Source organism: Mandrillus leucophaeus, unplaced genomic scaffold, assembly GCF_000951045.1.
Source record: "Mandrillus leucophaeus isolate KB7577 unplaced genomic scaffold, Mleu.le_1.0 Scaffold152, whole genome shotgun sequence".
In the NCBI taxonomy this organism is placed as follows: Eukaryota; Metazoa; Chordata; class Mammalia; order Primates; family Cercopithecidae; genus Mandrillus; species Mandrillus leucophaeus.
In genome coordinates this window covers 4173132-4197000 of record NW_012101499.1, presented here as the reverse complement: position 1 = coordinate 4197000, position 23869 = coordinate 4173132, and the positions used below count along the sequence as shown (strand labels likewise).

The 23869-nt window shown below is 43.9% G+C and overlaps 2 protein-coding genes across 5 annotated transcripts in view; both read right to left on the bottom strand.

Annotated features, from left to right (window-relative positions):
• The window catches only part of LOC105535960 (chromosome unknown open reading frame, human C9orf153), a 36409-nt gene extending 35079 nt beyond the window's left edge, over positions 1–1330 (bottom strand). For both annotated transcript variants that reach the window (XM_011975221.1, XM_011975218.1), the window contains exon 1: positions 1223–1330. The gene's annotated coding sequence lies outside the window, so the exon portion shown is untranslated. The remainder of the gene's footprint in view (positions 1–1222) is intronic.
• A 4924-nt stretch (positions 1331–6254) lies between these two features.
• On the bottom strand, positions 6255–22600 carry ISCA1 (iron-sulfur cluster assembly 1). Of its 3 annotated transcripts, none has more exons than XM_011975216.1 (5): positions 22235–22600; positions 13939–13992; positions 11792–11897; positions 7822–7902; positions 6255–7728 (listed from the first exon to the last, which is right to left on the bottom strand). In XM_011975216.1, the coding sequence occupies exons 1-5, from the start codon at positions 22313–22315 to the stop codon at positions 7652–7654; spliced, it is 399 nt and encodes a 132-aa protein (XP_011830606.1). In that variant the 5' UTR covers positions 22316–22600; the 3' UTR covers positions 6255–7651. The 3 variants fall into 3 exon arrangements, 2 of the variants coding, with proteins under 2 accessions (XP_011830606.1, XP_011830607.1); XR_001005524.1 differs by having other exon boundaries at positions 7284–7381; positions 7693–7902; XM_011975217.1 differs by having other exon boundaries at positions 6255–7902.
• Between the last annotated feature and the right edge of the window lie 1269 nt (positions 22601–23869).

Sequence of the window (23869 nt, the reverse complement as noted above, 5' to 3'; positions counted from 1 at the left end):
CAAGACTCCGTCTTAAAAAAAAAAAAAAAAAAAAAGGAAAAATTAACTCTGTCATAGAGGATGAAACTCTCAATCCCTCCTTTGAAATAATTACTTTTAGAGAGCTTGTTTGGAGGTTCTAGCAGGGCAGTGCATCTACTCATATACCCTTGGCCAAAGAACGGCCCTCCTCTACTGGTCGTCCGCAGCGTCTGGAGGGACATGTGGAGTGATGAGGGAGGAAGGGGGCACTCAGCTCGCCAGCCAGATCAGACAAATTAACCCTGGCCATCAGTGGGGTGACAGATGTTGCAGCCAGATTACCCTCACATCTGGAAATAATTGATCTAAAATGCAATATTTGAAAACCTGAATTTTCTTGGGTAAGCAACTATTATATTGCTAATTTAACAAAAGGCTTTTTAAAAAAATTAATATACTTAATTTTTAGAGCAATTTTACAATTGGTTAGAAAGTACAGTGTTCCTACACCCTGCCTTGCCTGCATCATACACACAGCTTCCCCCCTTTTTTTACTACGTATGTTTGTGTGGTACATTTGTTATACTTGATGAGCCAATATCAAAGCATGCTTATTAACTAAAGCACATACTTCACAGTTTACATTAGGGTCCATTCTTGGTGTTGGGCATTCTATGAGATGTCACAATGTGCAATTACATATATCCACTTTTATAGTATCATACAGAACAGTGTTGTTGTTGTCGTCGTTTTTCTCACTCTATCACCCCAGCTGGAGTGCAGTGGCGTGAACACAGGTCACTGCAGCCTCAACCTCCTGGGCTCGGGTGATCCTCCCACTCAGCGTCCCAAGTGGCAGAGGAAAGAGAAAGGACACTGGGTGTGAGGGAGGGGTGCAAAGTCAGGACCAAGCATCCATGGGAACATGGGGAGGATGAAGGCACAGAGGCTGGGGAGAGAGGGCAGGGCTGTCAGTGTTGAAGGCTGGAAGGGATGAGGGTGTCTGCAGGCTCGGCACGATCAACTGGGTTCCAGCTTCTGTGACCTGCCTGGAGGAAGACGAAACAGGCTCCTCATCCTTATTGGTAAAGATAAACCCAAACCCCCTCTCACCTCTCAGCTCTGGTCTTCCCACCCTGACCACTGCCCACCTCACTCCATGCCTCCTTGCCAAGCCTAGGCTGGCTTAGCTTTCGCTGCTCTGTGGTCTCACAGTGCCCTGTGGCTATGGCTGTAGCTGCACTTACCACTCTGCACTTACCACTTGTCTTACAGTTGTCTCTTCACCTGGTCATATCTGTCTTGAGTCTCTGCACTCCCAGGGCAGAGGCTGAGTCTCATTCATCCGGCAGCCCCAAGGCCCAGCCCCACTCCTAGCATGCGTCATTGCTTAGTGTTGAGTAAGTGACTGTCCATTGTGACATGTGGACATCCTCAAGGTCACATAAACAGCTATATGACACTAAGCGATGGGGAATTAGCTTGCTGCTTGGTGGGGGATGGGAGAATAATAGGTGGGAAGATGGTGGACGACGATGGAAAGGCATTTTTAAAGAGTGAACATTGAGTAGCTGAGTAGCTGAATTGTGAATGCAATTTCTTTTTTTTTTCTGCCTCAGTCTGTGGCTGGGACCCCAGGCGCACGCCACCACGCCTGGCTAATTTATGTATTTTTCTGTAGAGATGGGGTTTCCCCCTGTTGCCCAGACTGGCGTGAGTATCATTTCTTTTCTTTCTTTTTCTTTTTTTTGAGACTGAGTCTCGCTCTGTCGCCCAGGCTGGAGTGCAGTGGCACGAGCTCGGCTCACTGCAAGCTCCGCCTCCCGGGTTCACGCCATTCTCCTGCCTCAGCCTCCCGAGTAGCTGGGACTACAGGTACCGTGAATATAATTTCTAATCAGTCAAGTTTTTCCTTCTATAGACATGGGCAAAGTGCAAATAAGAAATTGAGGGAGATAATAGGAGGTAAAGCTATGCTCTTTGCACCTGGCCAGCTATGGGGAGAAGTGGACTAGGGGCTGCTTGGCCCTGCAAATTCTCTCCCTGGGCCATGCAGCTGTGCTCCAGACTCTGTCCCCACCCCTGGGACGTCCTTGTGGCAATCACTGAAAATTTTCCTGAAACAGCCATTTCCCCAGAATGCAGTCTACTGGGTATTTAGTCTAATTGAGTTAACAACTCGTGAACACTGTGGCGACATATCCATAACATGAAACTTACCATGTTAACCCGTTTTAGGTACACAGTTCTGTGACATTCAGTACATTCACATTGTTGTACCACGGGCACTGCCTTCCATCTCCAGAGCTTTTTCGTCTTTTCCAACTGAATCTGTGTCCATGAAATTAATTTCTCAGCCCCTGTCGCCAGTCAGTGGACACCTGGGTTGTTCCTACCTTTTGGCTATTGTGAATAATGCTGTTGTGAACATGGATGTACAAGAAAGTTAATAATTTTAAGCAGAATTTAAGAAATACAGAAGATTCTTCCAATGAGAAAATATTTCAAAAGCCTGCCATTCAAAGGTGGTCTGCAGAGCAACGGCGCTGGCTTCACTTGGGCGTTCGCTACCGATGCAGAATCTCAGGCTCTGCCCCGGACCTTTGTTATAGAATCTGCCTTTTTTTTTTTTTTTTTCCTTGAGACAGAGTTTTGCTCTGTCACCCAGGCTGGAGTGCAGTGGCGCCATCTCGGCTCATTGCAACCTCCCCACCTCCCGGGTTCAAGTGATTCTCCTGCCTCAGCTTCCTGAGTAGCTGGGACTACAGGCGCCCACCATCATGCCTGGCTAATTTTTGTGTATTTTTCGTAGAAAAGGGGTTTTGCCATGTTGGCCAAGCTGGTCTCGAACTCCTGACCTCAAGCGATCCACCCGCCTCAGCCTCCCAAAGTGCTGCATTACAAGCGTGAGCTACCTACTGCTCCCGGCCAAGAATCTGCTTTTTAACAAGACCCCCAGGTGACTGACTTGCACCTTAAAGTTTGAGGACTGCTTCAAGACATAGACTCCATGGAGAACAATAAACGAGTACTTTGCTTTTTATTCTATTTTTTTGAGACAGGGTGTCGCTCTGTCATCCAGGCTGGAGTGCAGTAGCACAATATTGGCTCACTGCAACCTCCTGGGCTCAAGGGATCCTCCCACCCCGGCCTCCCGAGTAGCTGGGACTACAGGCATGTACCACCACGGCCGGCTAATTTTTGTATTTTTTGTAGAGATGGGGTTTTGCCACGTTGCCAGGCTGGTCTTGAACTCCTGGGCTCAGGACATCTGCCCACTTTTGCCTCCCAAAGTGCTGGGATTACAGGTGTGAGTTAACACACCGGGCCCAGTAAATGGGCACTTCATAATGAAAAGTTTGGGAATCACTAGCTAGTGGAAGTGAAAGCAGTAACCCACCAAGGCCGTCAAAGTAGGCTAGTTTTAAGCTCAGTACCACTGGTACAGAGCCCTTGCCCCACTAAAGGTTGGCATGAAATGAAGCCTTCCCTGAACACTGCACAACAGCGAGGGAGGAATTGCGCCCACAGTGACCACATGGCTTTGTATTTCAATAGAGGCTGAGGCTAGCGTGCACCTCCCTCTCTCCTACCTCTCTTGTCTGATGAGACCCACCCGGGTCCAGGAGACTGAGTTCCCACTAGGGAATGAGCTTTTCAAAACAGCTCCTCGATTAAGGCAGGTTTGTCTACAGTTAATCAGCCACTAAGAGAATGAAATTTCTCTGTATGGTTGTATTTGCAATTAATTTATGGTTCTTTTCAAAGAAGTTACTGTGGTCATTTGAGGGAAATACAGCAAATTTTCCCCAGATTTGAATATGGGACAGTAACTCCCTAATTGTGTTGCAAGTCTTTCCCTAAGCTCTTGCTTTGATTGATAGCCCATTAGCATACTATCCCTTTTGGCACAAGAAAATGGCTAAAAGGGATGAGAACTACAACGTAAGAAACGTCTACTCTTAGCAGGATGCCATTTATGTGTAGTTAGCTCATCACATCCCCCTCAATTCTGAGATTGTTCTACAGAAGGTTACATGGCTACAAAATGACAGGAACCACGATTCAAATCCAGGCCTATCTCACCCCAAACCTACACCTTTCCAGGCCAGCCTCCCAGCCTGCACTGACCTCAGGTGAGCTGTATTTGGGTTTATTCTGGGTTGATGCTGCCTCTGGCCCACGTCACGTCTGCTCTAAGGCTGAAATGAGACACTGATGTTGCTTACAGCTCAGCTTAACACAGGCTTTTCCATTTCCTGATTTCTCAGGTATCAGAACGTGACAAGAAAGGCCTTTTTTTTTTCCCGGTATTTCCTGCTGAGTGAAACCTAGGAAATACCAGAAATCTTAGGGACATCTGATCTTGTAGGGATTGTTCCCAACCCTTTCCTGTTTGAGAAATAACATCATTCTGGTGGGTCCGTTGGCAGAGGGCTGGGAGGCGCCCTGCAACAATGGAGCACAGCAGGCCTCTGTCCTGATGGCCTGATCCATTCAATTTAGCATCCTGATGTGGAAGAGTGGGCTTATAACTGATCATGAAAAGCCTGAGATCTGCTGCTATGCGACAGATCTGCTAGCCTACCGATCACCCAGGGGCACTGCCAAATGGCCTAACACAACGACCAGTGTTTGTGAGCAGAGTGTGGACGAATGTGGTGCAACAGACAGAATCTTCCTGGTGAGGGCTCAGGCTTGCATGACATGGTATGACATGGCCGTAGGATGGAGCCATTTTGCAAAAATAATTCTGACCTGCCCAACGCTAAATGAACATTAAAGAAGCAATTGTATTCCTGTCTCCGAGAATCTTTCAATGTTGTACAAGAGACAAGAACCAAAACCAAGGAACAGTACAAGTACTGCCTGTACAAATAGAAATGAGTCACAAAACACTGGCTGATGAGGCTGGGCTACGCACAGAGAGTACCATCCTTTCTGCCTCCTAAGCCTTCCTCACATGGGTCCCTGCTCAGGTCCTATTATAGCGGGCTTTGCAGTAGCTTCCTCCTGTCCTCATCAGCCAGCTTAGTCCAGGCCACGGTGACACTTCTAAATGCAATTTTCTAATGAGTGCCCCTAAACACTTTCAATGGCCCCAAGGCCTACAGAACTTGCAGAAAGCTCAAATGCCCCAGGCGTCTACCTCACCCTTCAGCCTTCATGCTCCTCTCCGGGCCTCAGTATCCTGAGTGCTTAGCTTCCCTGTGTTTTTAATTTTTTTAAGTTCTAGGGTACATGTGCACAACGTGCAGGTTTGTTACATATGTATACATGTGCCGTGTTGGTGTGCTGCACCCATTAATTCGTCATTTACATTAGGTATTTCTCCTAATGCTATCCTTCCCCCGCCCCCCTCCCCATGACAGCACCTGGTGTGTGATGTTCCCTTCCCTGTGTCCAAGTGTTCTCATTGTTCAGTTCCCACCTATGAGTGAGAACATGCCCTCTGTGTTTTTTCAACCCTCTTTAGTACCATTCACTGTCTTTCCTCTTCCTGAAATCTCTCAACTAGGTGCAGGGGCCATAACCTGTAGGATACGTTTTTAGAAGTGCACTCTGTTAGTTCCATCAGGACATGCAGTATGGCCTAACAGCTAGGAGCACAGCATCTGGAGTCACAGGCACGGGGCGCCATTCTGACTCGGCCACTTAGTGTTACCTTCGCTATTTTATTTAAGCTGGGTTTTGGTTTATCTACGAGAAAGACAGTAGTCAGACCTGCGTTCTCAGATCGCTGAGATGACGATGTGTATTAGAACACTTCCAGGCATGCAGTGAGCAAGCAATCACCGCCAGCTGCTCACAACACTTACCATGGCGATCGACGCTCTCCGTTGGTGTTTCATTTGCCGACTTAAAGCTCTCTGAGGTTGGGACTGTCTCTAATGACCTGCGAAACCTCAGGGCCAATAGAGAGTCAGCGCTCACTACTGTGCCTGAGTGAACACTTGAGAACCTTCTTGGAGGAGGTTCCTATCAAAAGCTCAGACGCCAGAGGGAAAAGCGCTCCAGGTAGTGATGAGGACATGAGGAAGCTGCCTGGTGGGGCGGATGACCTCACAGGGGGAGGACAAGGAGGAAAGCCTGGCCAGCAAAGCCAGGGAGACGAGAGCCACCTGAGATGGTCTCTCCAGGGCTGTGTGGAGAATCGGCAGCTCGGACTCTCGAAGAAACAGTGTCAGGTAGAGAAGACGCCTGGTGACAGGCAGCCTCGGCAAAAAAGACAGTCATTTTTTTTATTGGCTTTAGCAGCTGCTGTCCCAAACCCTCTCCCCTCAACAAGGCAATTTTATGATCACAAAGAGGCCACATTTTCTTTAATTGACAACTCAATGTCTACATACATACAGTATTGCACGAATCATAAGTGGATCAACAATTATATTATCGATACAAACTCATGAGCATTTACATAAAACTACTGCTCTAGGTTTCTGTGTTTTGTGCCAGCTACTTTAGTGAATAAAAGAAACAAAGGAACTCAGCTACTTGAATTCATGAGAATCAGCTTTCAAAAAAAGCATATATATCATCTCATAGAATACTTAGTATGTCAAACCCAGGAAAATCAGTAACTAAGTGACAAAAGGAACACTTTTCAAGAAAAGTAGGTGATAAAAACGTTAGGCTAAAATACTAAGAACTTTAGCAACTGGACGGAGGAACCAGAAAGTGTATGCACACTGGGAATGTTAACAAAGGATCCCCATGTTCTCCTGCACAGTGAGGACCACATTCCAAAAGCATAACTCTGGGTTGCTACAATGTCTCTGCTACAACCCACTGTTTCAAAGGTGAAAGAAACAAGATGGTAATTCACATAAAAAGGTTTTAAAATTCTTCTCACTCAAAATAAAATAAAAATAATATAATCTCTATCAAATTATAAAGAAATTCTATCAAAATGTTGACCACATAAAGAAGTCAGACCATTTGCCTTCACTGACTGCCTCAGAGGACAAAGCATGTGTCACCTACGAGGAAGGGGAGGGGGGTTAGAGTCCCTACTCTCCCCCGGCCTGTGGAATCGGAGTGGACAGGAGCCCTTTGGCTTCTCTGGGGTTTTGCTTCCTCACACAGGGAATTGAGGGAGGTGGGCTAGATGGCTTTAAGAGTCTCCTTAACTAAAAGAATCAAAGTCAGCTTGAGATCCCCTCTCTGAACAGACATATAGGGTGGCAAAATAACTGGATTAAAAAACAAATGGATGGCGTCTTTCTCACCTTTTGATACCATCACTCAGAACTAATCTGTACTACAGTTGAAGAAAATCTTTGCCTGGTACTATTAAAGGGTACGCAATGAGGCATCTGACAATGAAATTTTTCATAAAAGTGTATAAAAAGGCTATGTTAAGTTTGGGTGGAAAAAACAATGCACTACCATGTTACTACCAGCAGTCAGGATGTCCTGTCTCGGATTTTTGGAGTTGCCGATCTGGTTGGGAGAAATGTTGAGGGATGTTCAAGCCATTCAATAGCAATCTAAGGAGTGCACACAGTTCAGGAAATGGATAAACAGGTGCCCAGGAAGGCAACTTTAATGAAACTGGTTCTAAAACAAAGGATGCAAGAGACCTAAATGATCCAAACAGAGTGATGGCTTCTCACTTTCTGTCCCCTATAGAGAATACAAATATCATTTCTTCTGGAATCCAACACACTGGCTTCATTTTCAAGATGTATCACTTTATTTTCCAGCATGTGACAGTCACACGATTTCTGCAGTGAGCAACAAGGCTTCCACGAGCTTTCCTGGAACCTACGGCCAGAAGAGTCCTGAGATTTCAAATATTAAAGCTTTCTCCACAGCCACAAGTCCCTTTGATGTTTGGGTTATTGAACACAAACTCACTGGATAATTTGTCTTCAACATAGTCCATTTCTGTTCCTAAAAGTGTTAGCTGTGCTTTCTTTTCGATGAATACTCTGACTCCTTGGGGAAAAGAAAGCATGTGTCATATCAAGCCAGGAGCCTTATGGAACTCGCTGATTCAAAGCACAAGTGAACTTTAAATAGTGACTATCAACCAAAGTCAAACAGGAAGCTTTGAACATTTTAAATTATTTCCTTAAGGAATTAAGCATTCAGTTTCCTGTCTGCCCGTTCTTTCCCACACACGAATTTATGTCACAAACAATCACATTAAGGGAGAATTTTATGTAAGTATCCCATGACAATTTTACGCAAAATGAGAATTTACCTTTCACTATACTTCACTCATTTTTCCAGTTTGCAACGTGAAGAAAATGTATATTCTTGGTGAGTTTTATGAAATGAAAAAAAATTTATGAAAATTCTGTAATAACATCTATACACTAGATACACGGATTTAAGCTTAAAGATATACAAAGGACTGCGATACAATGGGGCTATTTTAGTAAGATCAATCAGTACAACAATAGTCTTTTTTGGTTATGGGATGGAAAACGGGTACTATTCCCTAGTAATTACACAAGTAGAGATCAGCATCTTTGTAAATACAATCTTTTTTTTTGACACAGAGTCTCGCTCTGTCACCCTGGCTGGAGTGCAGTAGTATGATCATGGCTCACCACAAGCTCCGCCTCCCAGGCTCAAGTGATCCTCCCACAGGATTACAGGCACACACCACCAGGACCAGCTAATTTTTGTATTTTTTTAGAGTCAGGGTTTCACCATGTGGTCCAAGTTGGTCTTGCATTCCTGGGCTCAAGTGATCCTCCCACCTCAGCCTCCCAAAGTGCTGGGATTACAGGTGTGAGTCACAGTGCCCAGCCAACAAATACAATCAGTTTAAGAAAGCTTTCTAGTCTGGGAAACATGGCAAAACCCTGTCTCCACTAAAAATACAAAAATTAGCTGGGCACGGTGGTGGGTGCCTGTAGTCCCAGCTACTCGGGAGGCTGAGGTGGGAGGATTGCTTGAGCCAGGGAGACAGAAGCTACAGTGAGCCATGATTGTGCCACTGCACTCCAGCCTGGGTAAGAGAGCAAGACTCTGTCTCAAAAAACAAATAAAAAACCAAAACAAAACAAAAAACTTTCTTCCTTATAAGAAATTGAGCCATTAGCTAAATATAAACAATATGTAATTAAGTCACCTCTTCTTTAAGATGAGAATCTTAAGGTTTATAAAGTGTTATAATTTTCAAAATAATGTATTTTTAAAAGGTCTTTATTGCTTAGTAACTTTAGTTTAATAAGAAAGCACACTTAGGAATCTAGGCCTCATTCTCCCATGGAGGTAAGAACTGCAAGCTAAGTGCATACTTCCAATGATAAGATAAATTATTTATTTTAGATAGGTTTTAACAGATTAGAGGGTGGAAGAATGGGGCAGTGGCAAATATAATTAAATAATTTTAATTATAATTAAATGTAATTATAATTAAATAGTTTTTAATAAAAATTGGAAATACAGGATTCCTCAAAAACATGAGTTGATAATACAGCTCCACTAAAAATACAAAAATGAACCAGGCATGGTGGTGGGCGCCACAATCCCAGCTACTTGGGGGGCTGAGGTGGGAGGATTGCTTGAACCCAGGAGGCGGAGGTTGCAGCAAGCCGAGATCACACCACTGCACCCCAGCCTGGGCGAGAGAGCGAGACGCTGTCTCAAAAAAAAAAAAAGGATTCTAATGGAGCTGAAAATTCCTATAGGCTAGCAATGCTGTAACCACCATAATATCACAAGACAACCCATTACTGAGGTGTTTGTGGTGATGCTGGTGTAAACAAACCTGCACTACCAGTCGTCTAAAAGTCTAAGCATGTTCAATTATGTACACTGCATCATACTTGATAATGATGATAAATGGTTATGTTACTGCTTTATGTATTTACTATACTATACTTTTTAATTGTTAGAGTGTACTTCTACTTAGAAAAAGAAAGTTAACTGTGAAACAGCCTAAGGAAGGTTCTTCAGGAGGTATCCAGAAGAAGGCATCGTTATCAGAGAAGATGACGATTCCATGAGTGTTACTGCTCCTGATGGCAAAGGGACGAGAGGACGAGGTGGAAGACAGGGATACTGATCACCCTGACCCTGTGGAGGCCTAAGCTAATACGCATGTTTTGTCTTAGTTTTTAATTAAAACGTTTATAAAGTTAAAAAAAAAAAAAAGAAAAAAAATTAAAAATAGGGAAAAGCTTATAGAATAAGGACATAAAAAATTTTTGTACATTTGTACAATGTATGTTTCAAGTTAATGTTATTACAAAAGAGTCAAAAAGTTAAAATAAAAAAAATCGCAAAGCTTACGAAGTAAAAAAGTTTCAGTAAACTAAGGTTAATTTATTACTGAAGACTAAATGTACAAGGTTTATAAGGTCTATAGTACTACAAAGTAATGTCCTAGGCTTTCACATTCACTCACCACTCCCCTACTCACTCACTGACTCACGAGGACAACTTCCAGTCCTGCAAGCTCCATGCATGGTAAGTGCCACATACAGGTGTACCGTGTTTTATCTTCTTCTCCTTCTTCATTTCTTTTTCTTTTTAAGAGACGGAGGTCTTGCTATGTTGCCCAGGATGAAGGGCAGTGGCTATTCACAGGTATGGACAAAGTGCACTACAATCTTTTTTTTTTTTTTTTTTTTTGAGACGGAGTCTTGCTTTGTCACCCAGGCTGGAGTGCAATGGCATGGTCTCGGCTCACTGCAACCTCCGCCTCCCGGGGTTCAAGTGATTCTTCTGCCTCAGCCTCCCAGTAGCTGGGACTAGAGGGGTGTGCCACCACACCTGGCTAATTTTTTGTATTTTCAGTAGAGATGGGGTTTCACCATTTTGGCCAGGCTGGTCGTGAACTCCTGACCTCGTGATCCATCCACCTTGGCCTCCCAAAGTGCTGGGATTACAGGGGTGAGCCACCACGCCCGGCCAGTACACAACAATCTTGAACTCCTGTGCTCAAGGAATCCTCTTGCCTCAATCTCCTGAGTAGCTGGGACAATAGGCTTGTGTTCACACACCTGACCACATTTGATCTTTTACAGTGAAATTTCACTACATTTTTTCTTTGTTTAGGTATGTTTACACAAATACTTACCACTGTGTTAGAACTGTGCACAGTATTCAGCACAGTCACATGCAGTACAGGTTTGAAGCCTAGGAGCAATAGTTTGTATCATCTAGCCGAGGCATGTGGTAGGCTCTGCCATCTGGGTTTGTGTAAGTACACCCCAGGGTATTTGTCTCATGTCACATTTTTCCGAATGTATCTCCAACGTCAAGTGATGTGTGACTGTATCTGCATTACACTTACTGCCTGAGTATCCCAAATCCAAAAAGCTCCCATGAGCAGTTCCTCTGAGTGTCATGCTGGCACCCACTTTCAAAGTTCTGAATCTGGAAGTGTTTCAGATTTCAGATGTTTGGGTTGGAATGCCCAACTTGTACTTATTTGACACAGATATAAAACTCCTGCTTACACAAAAACTCTTGGCTCACTGCGAGGTTTAAGGTTGGTTCCCTTTTGGACATAACAATGATCTTTCATAGTTAAAACAAGCTTATAGAATAATTTACCAATTAGTTACTAAGAGCACAGTCTCTGGAAAGAACTTTACTAGGCCACTTCCTATGACCTTAAACTATTTAACTCCTCTGTGCCTCAGTTTCTTCATCAGAAAAACAGGGATAATATGGTACCACCCTCATTCAGTGTTGTGTATACATCAGTTAATATATGAAATTCCATCAAACAACGCCTACACACACAGTGAGCATTATTTACATAATTCCTACTACTATCCTTATTTTTTACTTTGTGCTGTGCAAGGCTAACAATTTTAGGCAAAACAACGTGCCCAAAAAATGTTGGTTAAAAACTCACCGTCTTGAATAACTTCTTCATCAGAATCTCCTTTTGTCTTTGTATATTCTAGAGTATAAGAAAGGCCGTTACAGCCCCTGGTTCGGACGCCAACTTTTACACCTACCTGAAAAAGAAGTGAAAGTATAAACTTAGTTTTAAAGTAGTACAGATTAAACAATTATACTAATAAAGTGACAGTAGCCTCCCCACACCAAAATGGACTTTCTTTTACTTTTTGTAGCACAGGGTCTCACTATGTAGCCCAGGCTCGTCTCGAACTCCTGGACTCAAACAACGCTTCCACCTCGGCCTCTCAGAGCATTGGGATTACAAGGCAGGAGCACCCTGTCCAGCCTGGGACTTTATCTAAAATGTTTTTGCCCTACCTTGTTCTGTGAGGTATACTCTGAAATGTTTCCTTGTGGTTAGGATTCACCAGGGTTCACAGTCTATCACCTGGCAATCCTATCTCTACATGGGATCTGAATTCGAGTGCAGACCTGTGTGCAGTCTCAAATACCAGAAAGCAAAAGACTGCAGTCAATACAGACAAAAGAAGTTTAAAAAAGTGACCAAACAGCACTTTAAAAATATCGATGTTTACATTAACGCAATTTTCGAACAATATCTACCTGAGTTCTCGGTCTTAGGGCTGATCTGCCTTTTCATTTAAATACAGTCATCCCTCAGTATGTGTGGGAAACTGGTTCCAGGACTACCTGAGTATACAAAAATCTGCAGACACTCAAGTTCCTTATGCAAATGGCACAGTATTTGTATATAACTTATACACATCTTCCCATGTCCTTTAAATAACTTCTGGATGACTTGAATACCTGTAATAATGTAATGCTACATAAATAGTTGTTATACTGTATTGTTTGGAGAATAAAAGTCTGTACATGTTTAACACAGATGCAACCTTCTATTTTTTTCCCAAATATTTTTGACCTGTGGTTGACTGAATCCATGTATGCGGAACCCACAGATACGGAGAGATGACTGTATATAGTAAAAGTATTGTAAGTACTATTTCACCAGCAGTTCCTGATTTTACAAAGCTAAATTCTTGTTTCATTAGGCCAATTTGTACTCTAGTCATTGGTCTATCCAAATTGAATCAGAACACTGATATTCTCTGAAATTTAATACTTTTAAAAGGCAGGTTTGAGAACTTCCATTACATTGTAACGTAGGTTAACAACAGAAACCAGATCACTCCACAGTGTAATTATTAAATATTGATAGTCCATTACTTGAAATGATTTACAGCATTTCATCAGCAACAACGTACAATTAAGATGATACACACACTCCTAACTCAACAATTCTATATATAGGAATGGATCCTATGTAGGTGAACTAAGCCGTGCCTACAGGTCTAGAACAATGAGCCTGGCACACTGCAGCCACTAAATAGTTGCTGAACGGTGTTTGTGGCAGCACTGAATGAAAACGACCCTTTAACATGGGGACTGGTTAAAGAAATCGAACTTGTTCAATGGAACATACTCTACATGCAGCCAAGAAAGGGAGGCAGATCATTACATGATGATATGGAAATATCTTCAAGCCACATTATTCAGGGTAAAAAGCAAAGTGCAATGAAAACATTTATGGTAGGAAGAGACACACACAAGAATAACAAGCCCAGTCTAGGCCAGTGGTGGCCCTCAGGGAGACATTTTTGGTTGGGACAACCAAAGCTTTGTAGAATCAGGAAAAAAAAGTGCTCATTACCCTTCACAACACTTTTACTCTATACAGTCACCTTTCCGTATCAGTGGGTTCCACATATGTGGATTCTTTGTTGTGGCAAAGAAGGGTTACTACTGGTATCTAGTGGACAGAGGCCAGAGATGCTGTCAAACATTCTACAATCTGCCCTAAAGTGTCAACTGTGGAGGCTGAGAAAATCAGGTCTAGCCACTTCAAATGTATACATTACTCCTGGAAGGACACCAAAGAGGTTGCTTCTTGGAAGAAAGAATGACTTCCTTTTAGTTAAATGCCCTTTTGTATTATTTGAATTTTTACGAAATCCTGAGTATATTTTACCTTTTAAATAAAAACCCCTAAATGAAATAATACTGTATATCACAGGATAAATTTATTTTGAAATACAGCTTCAGGTTTTTACTGAATAATTAACTGGTTTTACTTACATGCTCAGGCTTATCTTTAAGAAGTTGTTTTATCTTGTTTACTGCTGAAGGTGTCTGAAAAAAGAAAACGATGTTTTTAGCTACAAAACTTGTTCTTCAAAGCCTCATATTTATCAGTCTTCGTAAGTCTGTCTTTAGCAAATTCATGTGACAAATTTATGTTCCATTCTTCCCAGGTTACCTTATGGACTTTATATAGAAACACATAAACTATACTGAATTCAAAATACCCTCTTTATTTTAAAAAGTATCTGCTAGCAACATCCTTTTAATCTTGTTCCTTAGGTCAGGTTGGTTCCCTGTCCTTCTCTCTAAGGTGCTATTCACTCACATCACAAATGCTATTTTTCTGGGCAGCATCTATTTTGTGCATCAACTCTATGCTCAGCAACCAGCATGTTGCCTACGACAAAGAGCCAATGAAGGAATCAAGTATCTCACTGGGAAGGCCAACCTCAGGTGTTTTTCCTGTTGATTATTCATCCTACACTTTTTTTTTCTTACTCACAATCCATTTCTAATCCAACAAAATGCATAGCTTGAGGAAACAGTGTTACCAGCATAAAATAACCCAGGGTGTGCTTCTTGCACCAGTCCCACCAAATGCTCACACAGATTTTTTCCAACGTGGATTAAACCAACATCTCAGGAGATCTAGATGAAGAAAACTAAGCTAGTCAATGACAGAAATAAGAACAAGGAGGAGCTGTTTCCCAGGAGAAATGCTGTTTAACACAGCTCAGTGGGCCTCAAAATGAGAAAGACATCAGAGTTTGTGTGAAATAGGTCGGCATTACCAACTCCACTTCCTTGGGAAGGAGACTGTTCTCCAACATTCCTGGCCCACTTCCTAGCTGTGCCTCCAGGGTAGTCACCCTATGTGGCTTCTCTGACTTCTAGTCCCTTACTGATGAAACAGGGATAATAGTTCCTCCTCCTCAGGATTCTTGCGAGGATTAAATATTTAAACTCATGAAAAGCATTCAGGACAGTCAGGTACAGAAAAGCCAAGTATTATTATGATGATGAGAGTACATCATAATGAAGAGATTACGTGCGTCCTTCCTACTTTATCAGCTCCTCTAGCTGGCAGTGCTCTGCAGGCCCTTCAGTTCTTTGTACTGACATTTTACTGTATAGTAAAGTTTTTGAGACTGCTTCTGAAGTCTCAAAGTCTGGATATTACGACCTAAGACTTGGTAGTAAACTGAGGCCAGGACTGACACCTGGAGGACCCAGCCCAATGGATGGCCCTAGAGTGTACTCTCCTGCCCTGTCGGGGTGGGCGTTCAGCTAGATAAGCATGTTTAAACACAGTATAGACCCAGTTTACAAGGGCATAAAAGCAATTTAGAATGTGAAGACCAACATGTTTTAAAAATTTAAAACAGAAAACAATGTACTGCACTTAAAAAAAGTGAATACTGTTTAGTAAAACTTTTAATTCAGTTATTAATACATAGTATCTGTGTATATACATTTCTTATTGCATGTCACTGTAAACAAACAAACAAACCACTGCCAGTAGGCGGCCTCTAAAGGCCTTTTCCCATGGTTCTATCAGAAAAGGAGGCAAGCAGTCCTACAACGCAGGAGTAGCACACAGGGGGCGGAAGGAGAAAACGGGAAGAGCAGGACTATGGTGTTGTTTTTGTTTTTTGAGTCACAGAATAGCAACTTTAAATAGTTACAGAAATAGTTACTATTTTTAAAAGTGCTCATTACCCTTCTAAATCAGTGGTCCCAAATGTTTTTGGCATCAAGGACTGGTTTCGAGGAAGACAATTTTCCCACGGATAAGCAGAATAGCTTCTGGATGATTCAAGGGCACTACATTTATTGTGCACTTTATTTCTATTATTACATTGTAATATATAATGAAATAATTATACAACTCATCAAAACGTACAATCAGTGGGGGCCCTGAGCTTGTTTTTCTGCAACTAGATGGTCCCATCTAAGGGTGATGGGAGACAGTGACAGATCATCAGGCATTGTTCTCATAAGGAGCACACAAACTAGCTTCTCACACCTGCAGTTCACACTAGGGTTTGCGCTCCTATGAGACTCTAACGCTGCTGATGATGTGACGGGAGGTGGAGCTTGCTTAGGTGGTAATGCTTAGCTTGCCTGCTGCTCTCACCTCCTGCTGTGAGGCCCTGTTCCTAACAGGCCATGGACCAGTACCAGTCTGTACCACAGGGACTGGGGACCCCTGTTCTAAATGATTGTCAATAAAAGCTAGCTTTCTTATCAACCACTTGTAAATTTTCACGATCATATTTTCCTATGTGCATGCTGAAGAAATTAATCATTTACTGTCAAATAAAAATAGCTTTCTGTAAGTTTCTTTTAAAAAGGCATAGCTTGGCTGGGTGTGGTGGCTCATGCCTATATTCCCAACACTTTGGGAGGCCGAGGTGGAAGGATCACTTGAGGTCAGGAGTTTGAGACCAGCCTGACCAACATGGTGAAATCCCATCCCTATTAAAAATACAAAAATTAGCTGAGGATGGTGGCACGTGCCTGTAATCCCAGCTACTCAGGAGGCTGAGGCACGAGAATCGCTTGAACCCGGGAGGCGGAGGTTGCAATAAGCCGAGATCATGCTGCTGCACTCCAGCCTGGGAAACAGAGTGAGACTCTGTCTCCAAAAAACAAAAAACAAAAAACAAAAAACAAAAAGCATAGCCATGGAAAATACCTGCTGGAACTAAAATCTTAAACGCAGTCTTGATTTAATGTGAGTAGATCAAAGGCACAGACGGGCACACCATTGCATGATCCAAACAAAACAAACGTGTGTCACACTACTCCGTTTACCAGCCCCAAATATATAATTTTTTTTTCATCTCCAAGTGGTTTTCTAAATTATCTAATTTGGTTTTACAAAGTCATCTATTTTCTTATTTTCTCAACTTTTAGCAGGAAACACTTAAATACAGTAAATGAAAGCAATTCATGTGGATTGGTCTACTTATCACAAAGTTGCTGATGTTTACATCTTATATTGAAGGGCTCTTTAAGGGAAAAGTAACATTCAACAGGAACCTGTGTGCCTGGGAAGCTGTTGTTACAGGAACTAAACATGTGTCTTAATTTTCCTGTGTCAGGTCAAAACCAAACGTACTTCACCAGGAGGGTGTTACTAATGATGGATAACCCAGGTGAGTACTCAACCAAAGGAAAAGGTTCTTAGGACTTTCAAAGTGAGGGATCTGATTTTCAGAACAAGTGAGAGTGGTTAAACAGGGAACAGTTGGGACTTAAAAAAAAATCAAGCTATAAAAAGTACTTTTTGTGTTTCAGTATCAGGGAGAGGCTAAGAATCCTACCCTGCTTTAAGTCTACATACCCTGGCAACTTTGTGCTTAGGGAAAATTCATGAGAGAAACAGCATAAAATCTTCAACTACACGGCATGCTGCAGGGCCTCGCAGAATGCCAGTACCAGTGCACTTCCCAGAACTACCAAGAAACATGTAATTCTCAAGAAATGTATGTACTATTAATGACTATAGCTTACCTGAGACTTGGCCCATGTTTTAAAATTTAAGAGCTTCCTGAATGCAAATCACAGGAATATGACTTTTACAGTGGGACGTTATCTTTGAGGTAAGATATTTTGGCCTAATTAAAAAACATAAGTATTTCCAAGATGTTTCTGCTGTTAAAATTATGGGAAAAGGCACTGTAGATGAATGTTTTATCACTACTTCATAGCAATACACTTTCTAATCCTTGTAGGAGAAACTTTTCATTTTCAATCCTGTATTTCTTTAAGTAACTCCCCAGGCAAATTTCATTTTTTGCTGTTTAAGAAAACAAAAGTAAATTAAAACTCAAAGTTAACTCTGTGATTGTGTGTACTAAACACGTGCCAACACCAACTTATTTTAATTTCATTACAAACGTGGCATTTTAATGTCAATATATCAATTTTCTGGGGGAACAAAAGATGATAAATAAAGAGAGCCTGTGAACAAGTATAGTGTATTTTATCAAACTCATTGCTTAACAGCCATGCCTGGCATTAGAGTGTTGTTTTTGTCTTTTGTTATTTGTGTATGTGTGTATACACACACCCAAAACACATATAATATACAAATATTTTATATATATAAATATACACACACACACACACACACACACATATATATATATATTTGTGGGCCAGGTGTGGTGGCTCATGCCTGTAATGCCAGCACTTTGGGAGACCAAGGTGGGAGGATGGCTTCAGGCCAGGAGTTTGAGACCAGCCTGGGCAAGAGAGCAAGACCCTGTCTCTACAATAAATTAAAAAAATAAAATTTTAATTAAAAAAAAAAATTAGTAGGCATGGTGACATATGCCTGTAGTCCCAGTTACTTGGGAGGCTGAGGTAAAGGATTGCTTGAGCCCAGGAGTTTGAGGCTGCAGTGAGCCATGATCATGCCACTGCATATGAGCCTGGGTGACAGAGGAAGATCCTGTCTCTAAAAAGAAAAAGGTTTGTAATCATGGCATGTATACATAATTTTGCAGCCTCCATTTAAACAATTTAACAATTTTTTTTCATTTGATACATGGTAATAAAAATATATTCACCATTTACTGAACACCTTCTAAGTGTTTAATGGTTTAAATGTATCATCTTTTTATTCCTGCCATTGTGATTTAGGTATTAAAGATTAAATAATTTGCACAGCATAAGTCAAAGAACGAAGAGTTACAACTCTTAAAACTTAAAAAAATCATAATTTACAGGGACTATATCCTTCAACAGGATCTATTCTCATGTACTTAACCATTCTTTCACTGTTAGACTGCTAGGCTACTTCCAGTGCTTCTTGTGTAGTATTTCCTAAATTGCCTTCGGACAGAAATCTTAGTGCTTGGTCACTGTTCGAAAGGACTCCTGGTTCTAGTTCAGTGAACTAACACATACTTCCTTACTGAGCATTAAGCATTTCCTAGCTTCTCAACTGGACTCCAATAGAAAGTGAAGCCCTAAGGCACCTTCTGTACACAATGAATACATCAAGAATGATCATGGCTGTGCATCATCATTCTCTCACAGCATCATCATTCTTCTCACAGAACTTGGTTGCGTTTTAATGCACAGCTGTGACCCACCCCAATCCTACAAATTAGGGTTGCTCTGACTTGTACAAGGATGGAAATAAATCTGTCTGCAAGCAGGGCAGCATTTACTCTTCAATTCTTTAATCACATCTGGCTCCTGCAAGTTCAATTCCACTTGTCAATTTCTAGATATGTAGGGAAATAGGGAAGATGTAGATAATCTGATACTGACAGCATTGAACTGTGTTATATTATCAATTACTTTTCCTAGCCTTTTGCTGACATCTGGTAGACTCCACAGATACAGCACTTTTCAAATGCTGCAACATGTCAAATTACTAATATCAAAATTTATATATCCAGGTAACATGTATCCCTTCTGATCAGTTTTACTGAATTAGGTATACTTTTGTTTGTTCTTATCTGTCTCCACTTATTAGACCCAAGTAACATTTATCTCTTCCTATCAGTTTTACTAAATTACATATACTTTTGTTTGCTCTTATCTGTCTCCACTCATTAGGCCTTTGACTGCATCAATATTTTTGCACTTGATGATACATGCTGATGTTAAACTATGCACAAAAAGCAATACATGCCATAGTGTCCTGACTAGGGCACGAATGCTGGAACTACAATGACTGCAAGCCCACCAACACAGACTGTGCGGATAACAGCACTGATGTGCCTTCTCTCTGGTACAGCTTCTAAGACCGCAGAGAAAAGAGCTTCTAAAGTCAGCCATACTGTAAGTAGGACAACAGAGTTCAGACAGTAGACTCCTGCAAGTTAACCAGAACAGCTGAGTCAGGCAACAAGGCAACCCTGTGAACTGAGAACTGCTATGATAACATGTACTGAAGCAGAGGGGAGCAAGTGTAGAGAGAGACCAAAGAGGTGGCAAAGGCTTGGCCTGCGACTGTGTCCCTGTACGCTGGGAACTGTATAACTAACTCATTTGTCCTGAAACACAGCAGATCTTTCTAAATGACTAGAAATGGAGAGGAAGGGACTGACTCAGAAATCCTGAAGGAAGAGCCGGGTGCAGTGGCTCATGCCTGTGATCCCAGCACTTTGGGAGGTTGAGGTGGGTGGATCATGAGGTCAGGAGTCCAAGACCAGCCTGGTCAAGATGGTGAAACCCCGTCTCTACTAAAAATACAAAATAAATAAATAAATAAATAAATAAATAAATAAATTAGCCAGGCATGGTGGCGGGTGTCTGTAATCCCAGCTACTCGGGAGGCTGAGGCAGAGAGTTGAACTCAGGAGGCAGAGGATGCAGTGAGGCATGGTGGCGGGTGTCTGTAATCCCAGCTACTCGGGAGGCTGAGGCAGAGAGTTGAACTCAGGAGGCAGAGGATGCAGTGAGGCATGGTGGCGGGTGTCTGTAATCCCAGCTACTCGGGAGGCTGAGGCAGAGAGTTGAACTCAGGAGGCAGAGGATGCAGTGAGCCGTGATCACACCACGGGACACCAGCCTGGGGACCCAGCGAGACACCGTCCCAAAAAAACAAAAAACAAACAAACAAAAAAAAGAAATTCTGAAGGAAAAGGTAACATGTCAAATGGTGATGAAGAAAGACATCAGGGCCAGGCATGGTGGCTCACACCTGTAATCCCTGCACACTGGGAGGCTAAGCTGGTGGACTGCTTGAGCCCAGGAGTTCAAGACCAGCCTGGGCAACCCAGGGAGACCCTAGGTGCATGCATGATGGTGCACAGCGATGGTCCCAGAGATTTGGGAGCCTGAGGTGGGAGGATCGCTTGGGCCCAGGAGGTTGAGGCTGTAGTGTGCCATGACTGCACCACTGAACTACAGCCTGGGAGACAGAGTGAGACCCTGTCTCCAAAAAAAAAAAAAAAAAAAGTTAATAGGGTTGCCAAAAAGCAAAAAATAGAAGGCAAAAACTGTTCCTGAACCTTCTGGCTCTTTCTGGATCTACCATTACCAGTGGAAGAATTCTGAATAACTCTTACTGAGATTGAAAGAGACACAAAGAATGAGCTGTGCCCTCTAGTTCTTAAAACCTTGTTTAATTCTATATCCCATGGCGTATGAAAATTTGCTTGCTCTGACAGAAAAGAGGTAATATAGAATGATACGTAATGAGTACACTAGCAGTACCATATATAATCAGAGTAACATCAGAGGCCTAAAAAATTGATTATAAAAATAAATTCTCTCACCTGATCACAATTTTCTTCTACTTTGCTACAAACTTATTTTCTGGTAATAGGCCCTTTTGGCATTACATGGAACAGAATCCATGAATCAATTTAAATCGGTTTTTTTTCCAGTCTCTAAGCGAATGGTTGCATAAAGTCATCTCCTTAACTAAGAGGGGAGTGTATGTAGGAACGTGATCATAAGTTTTTCTTTTGGGGTGAAAATATGTTGGAACTAGATAGAAGTGATGGTTGCACGACACTGTGAATGTCTTAAATGGCACCGAACCCTTTAAAGGGGCTAATTTTATGTGATGGGATTTTCCTTCCACTAAAAAAACTGCACGGTGCGGCTGGAACACCGAGCTCAGGTTGTACTCTGGGTGCCCTGAGTGTTTGACCTTTCACCCAGAAAACGCTTTAAACTCACTCCGGGAAATCATCTTTTGTCCTAAGAGCCTAGGCTTGCTGGAGGCACAGAGGGAGTTTCAAAGGCCTCAACCACCCAGGACACCGGTAAGTAACGCTTTGCGCGCCGCGGCCGTGACCTCGGCAGCAGCCGGGGCCTTTGTTGCCGCTGTGCTCGCCCTCTGCGAACGCTGTCGCCCTGACACAGCGGTCCTTCGGAAAACCTCGTCCCTCCCCACCCCACGCACCTCCAGGATAGGACTCTGGGCCACCACCGGGCACCCCCGGCACCGGGCACGTTCAGCCTCTGCTCAACCGGAGGGGCCGAACAGCGCAGGCCGGCCGGAGCGCGGAAGCGATCGGACCCCGGGGACGCCCACCCCCGTGCTCCCCTCCGGCCCGCACGCGGTTGCCGCGCGGCCTGCCGGGAAACGTAGTTTCCGGGGGCCAGGGAGCAGCCCCGCCCGGGACTTGTTTATCTTTGCAAAGAGGGGCCGAAGGGGAAGGGGCGGCGAGGCTGTGCTGCAGGTCAGGGCAGCCCCGAGGTCTGACGTGTCCGCGCCCCTGCGCCCCCGCTCCCGGCCGCAGTGACCTCCCCTTGCACGGGGCGGACACGGGCAATGTCACGGGCCCCACCACGCACCGCGAGCACTCACCAGAGTGAGGGCTGCCCGGGTGGGCTGCAGCTTCCTCTTGCTCACAGCCCGGACAGTTGCCCGGACTAAGGAAGCCGACATCTTCGCCGTCCCGGCGCCCCGGTGCCTCGGGCCGGAGGTCGGCCACCTCAGCCTCTCTCCATGGACACGGCGGGCGCATTGACGCCACAAGCATCGGCGCACGGCGCCCTCAGGCCTAGCCCCGCCCCCCCACTGCCACCATTGGGTGGGCTGAGTGAGTGACGGGCCGGGGGCGGGGCAAGCCGCTCGGGGCGGGGTTTTGCTGCTCAACGCCCGGGTGCCACCAGCTGGATTGCGCGCGGTGGCCTGCCGTGGGGTTACTACGCTGCGGGGCGCAGGACCGGGGACGGAGTCAGTGCGACGTCGGGGAGCGGGCGGGAGGGAGGGCGCGAGCAATGACCTCAGACCTGCTGATCCCGGATGCGCGTAGCTTCACCACCTGCCCCCTGGGCAAAGTGCAGCGTCACCCCCTGCTTAAATACTCACCGTGACAAACATCATCATAGGCGGTGACGCTTAAGGACGCATGTCAACCCTGCACGGGGAGCTTATGCTCTCAAATGCAGAGTGATCGTTCCGATGCCAGACATTTACATCCATTTTCATTCTTCTTTTGTGGTCCAGCTAGGCAGTACTTCAGAGCAGAGCGTTACCGCATAATTGTATAATAAATCTCCACCCCCCACCCTTCTCCCCAGCGTGCTGTACTGCTGGGGATGCTGAAGGGTGGTGACTAATGCAGTTTTCATTCTGGTGCTGAACTGGGAACCCAACCTTACTTGAAGATGTGACTGGGCAGCACTGTGAATAGTCACATTTATAGCGAGCAACAATTACTCGATTTAACACGTGTTGTCAGACCTTGTCCTCGCTGCTCAGGGGCTTAATTCTTCCTTTTGATGCAATATTCCTGAGCACCAGACACTGTGCACAGGCGCGGTACCCGGGCGTACACAGGAAGCCAGGTAAAGAGGGGCCAGGGAAGAATGAGATCCTGGCAGGACAGGGTTAGCAGATGAAAAGAGGAGGACATTAAGACAGGTGGCATTTGTCAATGAAGTGCTAGAAGTGAAGGGAAAAGGGCAGGAGGGGTCTATGGAGCAGTACTGGGGAGGACAGATTCGCAGTGTTTGGATGTGGAAAGAACTAATCAGTGAAACATTTTTTAAAGCCCAGTTTATCTTTGATCTCCTGCAGGTTCTGAAAGGAGAGTTCAAAATTCCATCAAGTAGTTCTGACTTCCTGCTACAGAAATGCAATCGCATTGGCAGTAAGAGGATGCTTTTTTTTTTCCCTAAGCCTTATCTGCACATAAAGAAACTGGGGGCCGGCCGCCTGGCTCACGCCTGTAATCCCAACACTTTGTGAGGCCGAGGTGGGCAGATCACCTGAGGTCAGGAGTTCGAGACCAGGGTGGCCAACATGGTGAGACCCCATCTCTGCTAAAAATACAAAAATTAGCCGGGTGTGGTTGTGTACACCTGTCATCCCAGCTACTCAGGAGGCTGAGGCAGGAGAATCCCTTGAACCTGGGAGGCGGAGGTTACAGTGAGCCGAGATCGTGCCACTGCACTCCATCCTGGGCAATGGAGTGAGACTCTGTGAAAGAGAGAG

Bases quoted from the DNA above. Each gene is read 5' to 3' on its own strand.
- ISCA1 (XM_011975216.1), bottom strand. From the start codon at position 22,315: ATGTCGGCTTCCTTAGTCCGGGCAACTGTCCGGGCTGTGAGCAAGAGG. The intron at 13,993-22,234 runs GTGAGTGCTCGC...TTCTTTTTTCAG, and splicing joins CCCGGGCAGCCCTCACTCTG to ACACCTTCAGCAGTAAACAA. The intron at 7,903-11,791 runs GTGAGTTTTTAA...CTTTTCCCCAAG, and splicing joins TGAAGAAGTTATTCAAGACG to GAGTCAGAGTATTCATCGAA.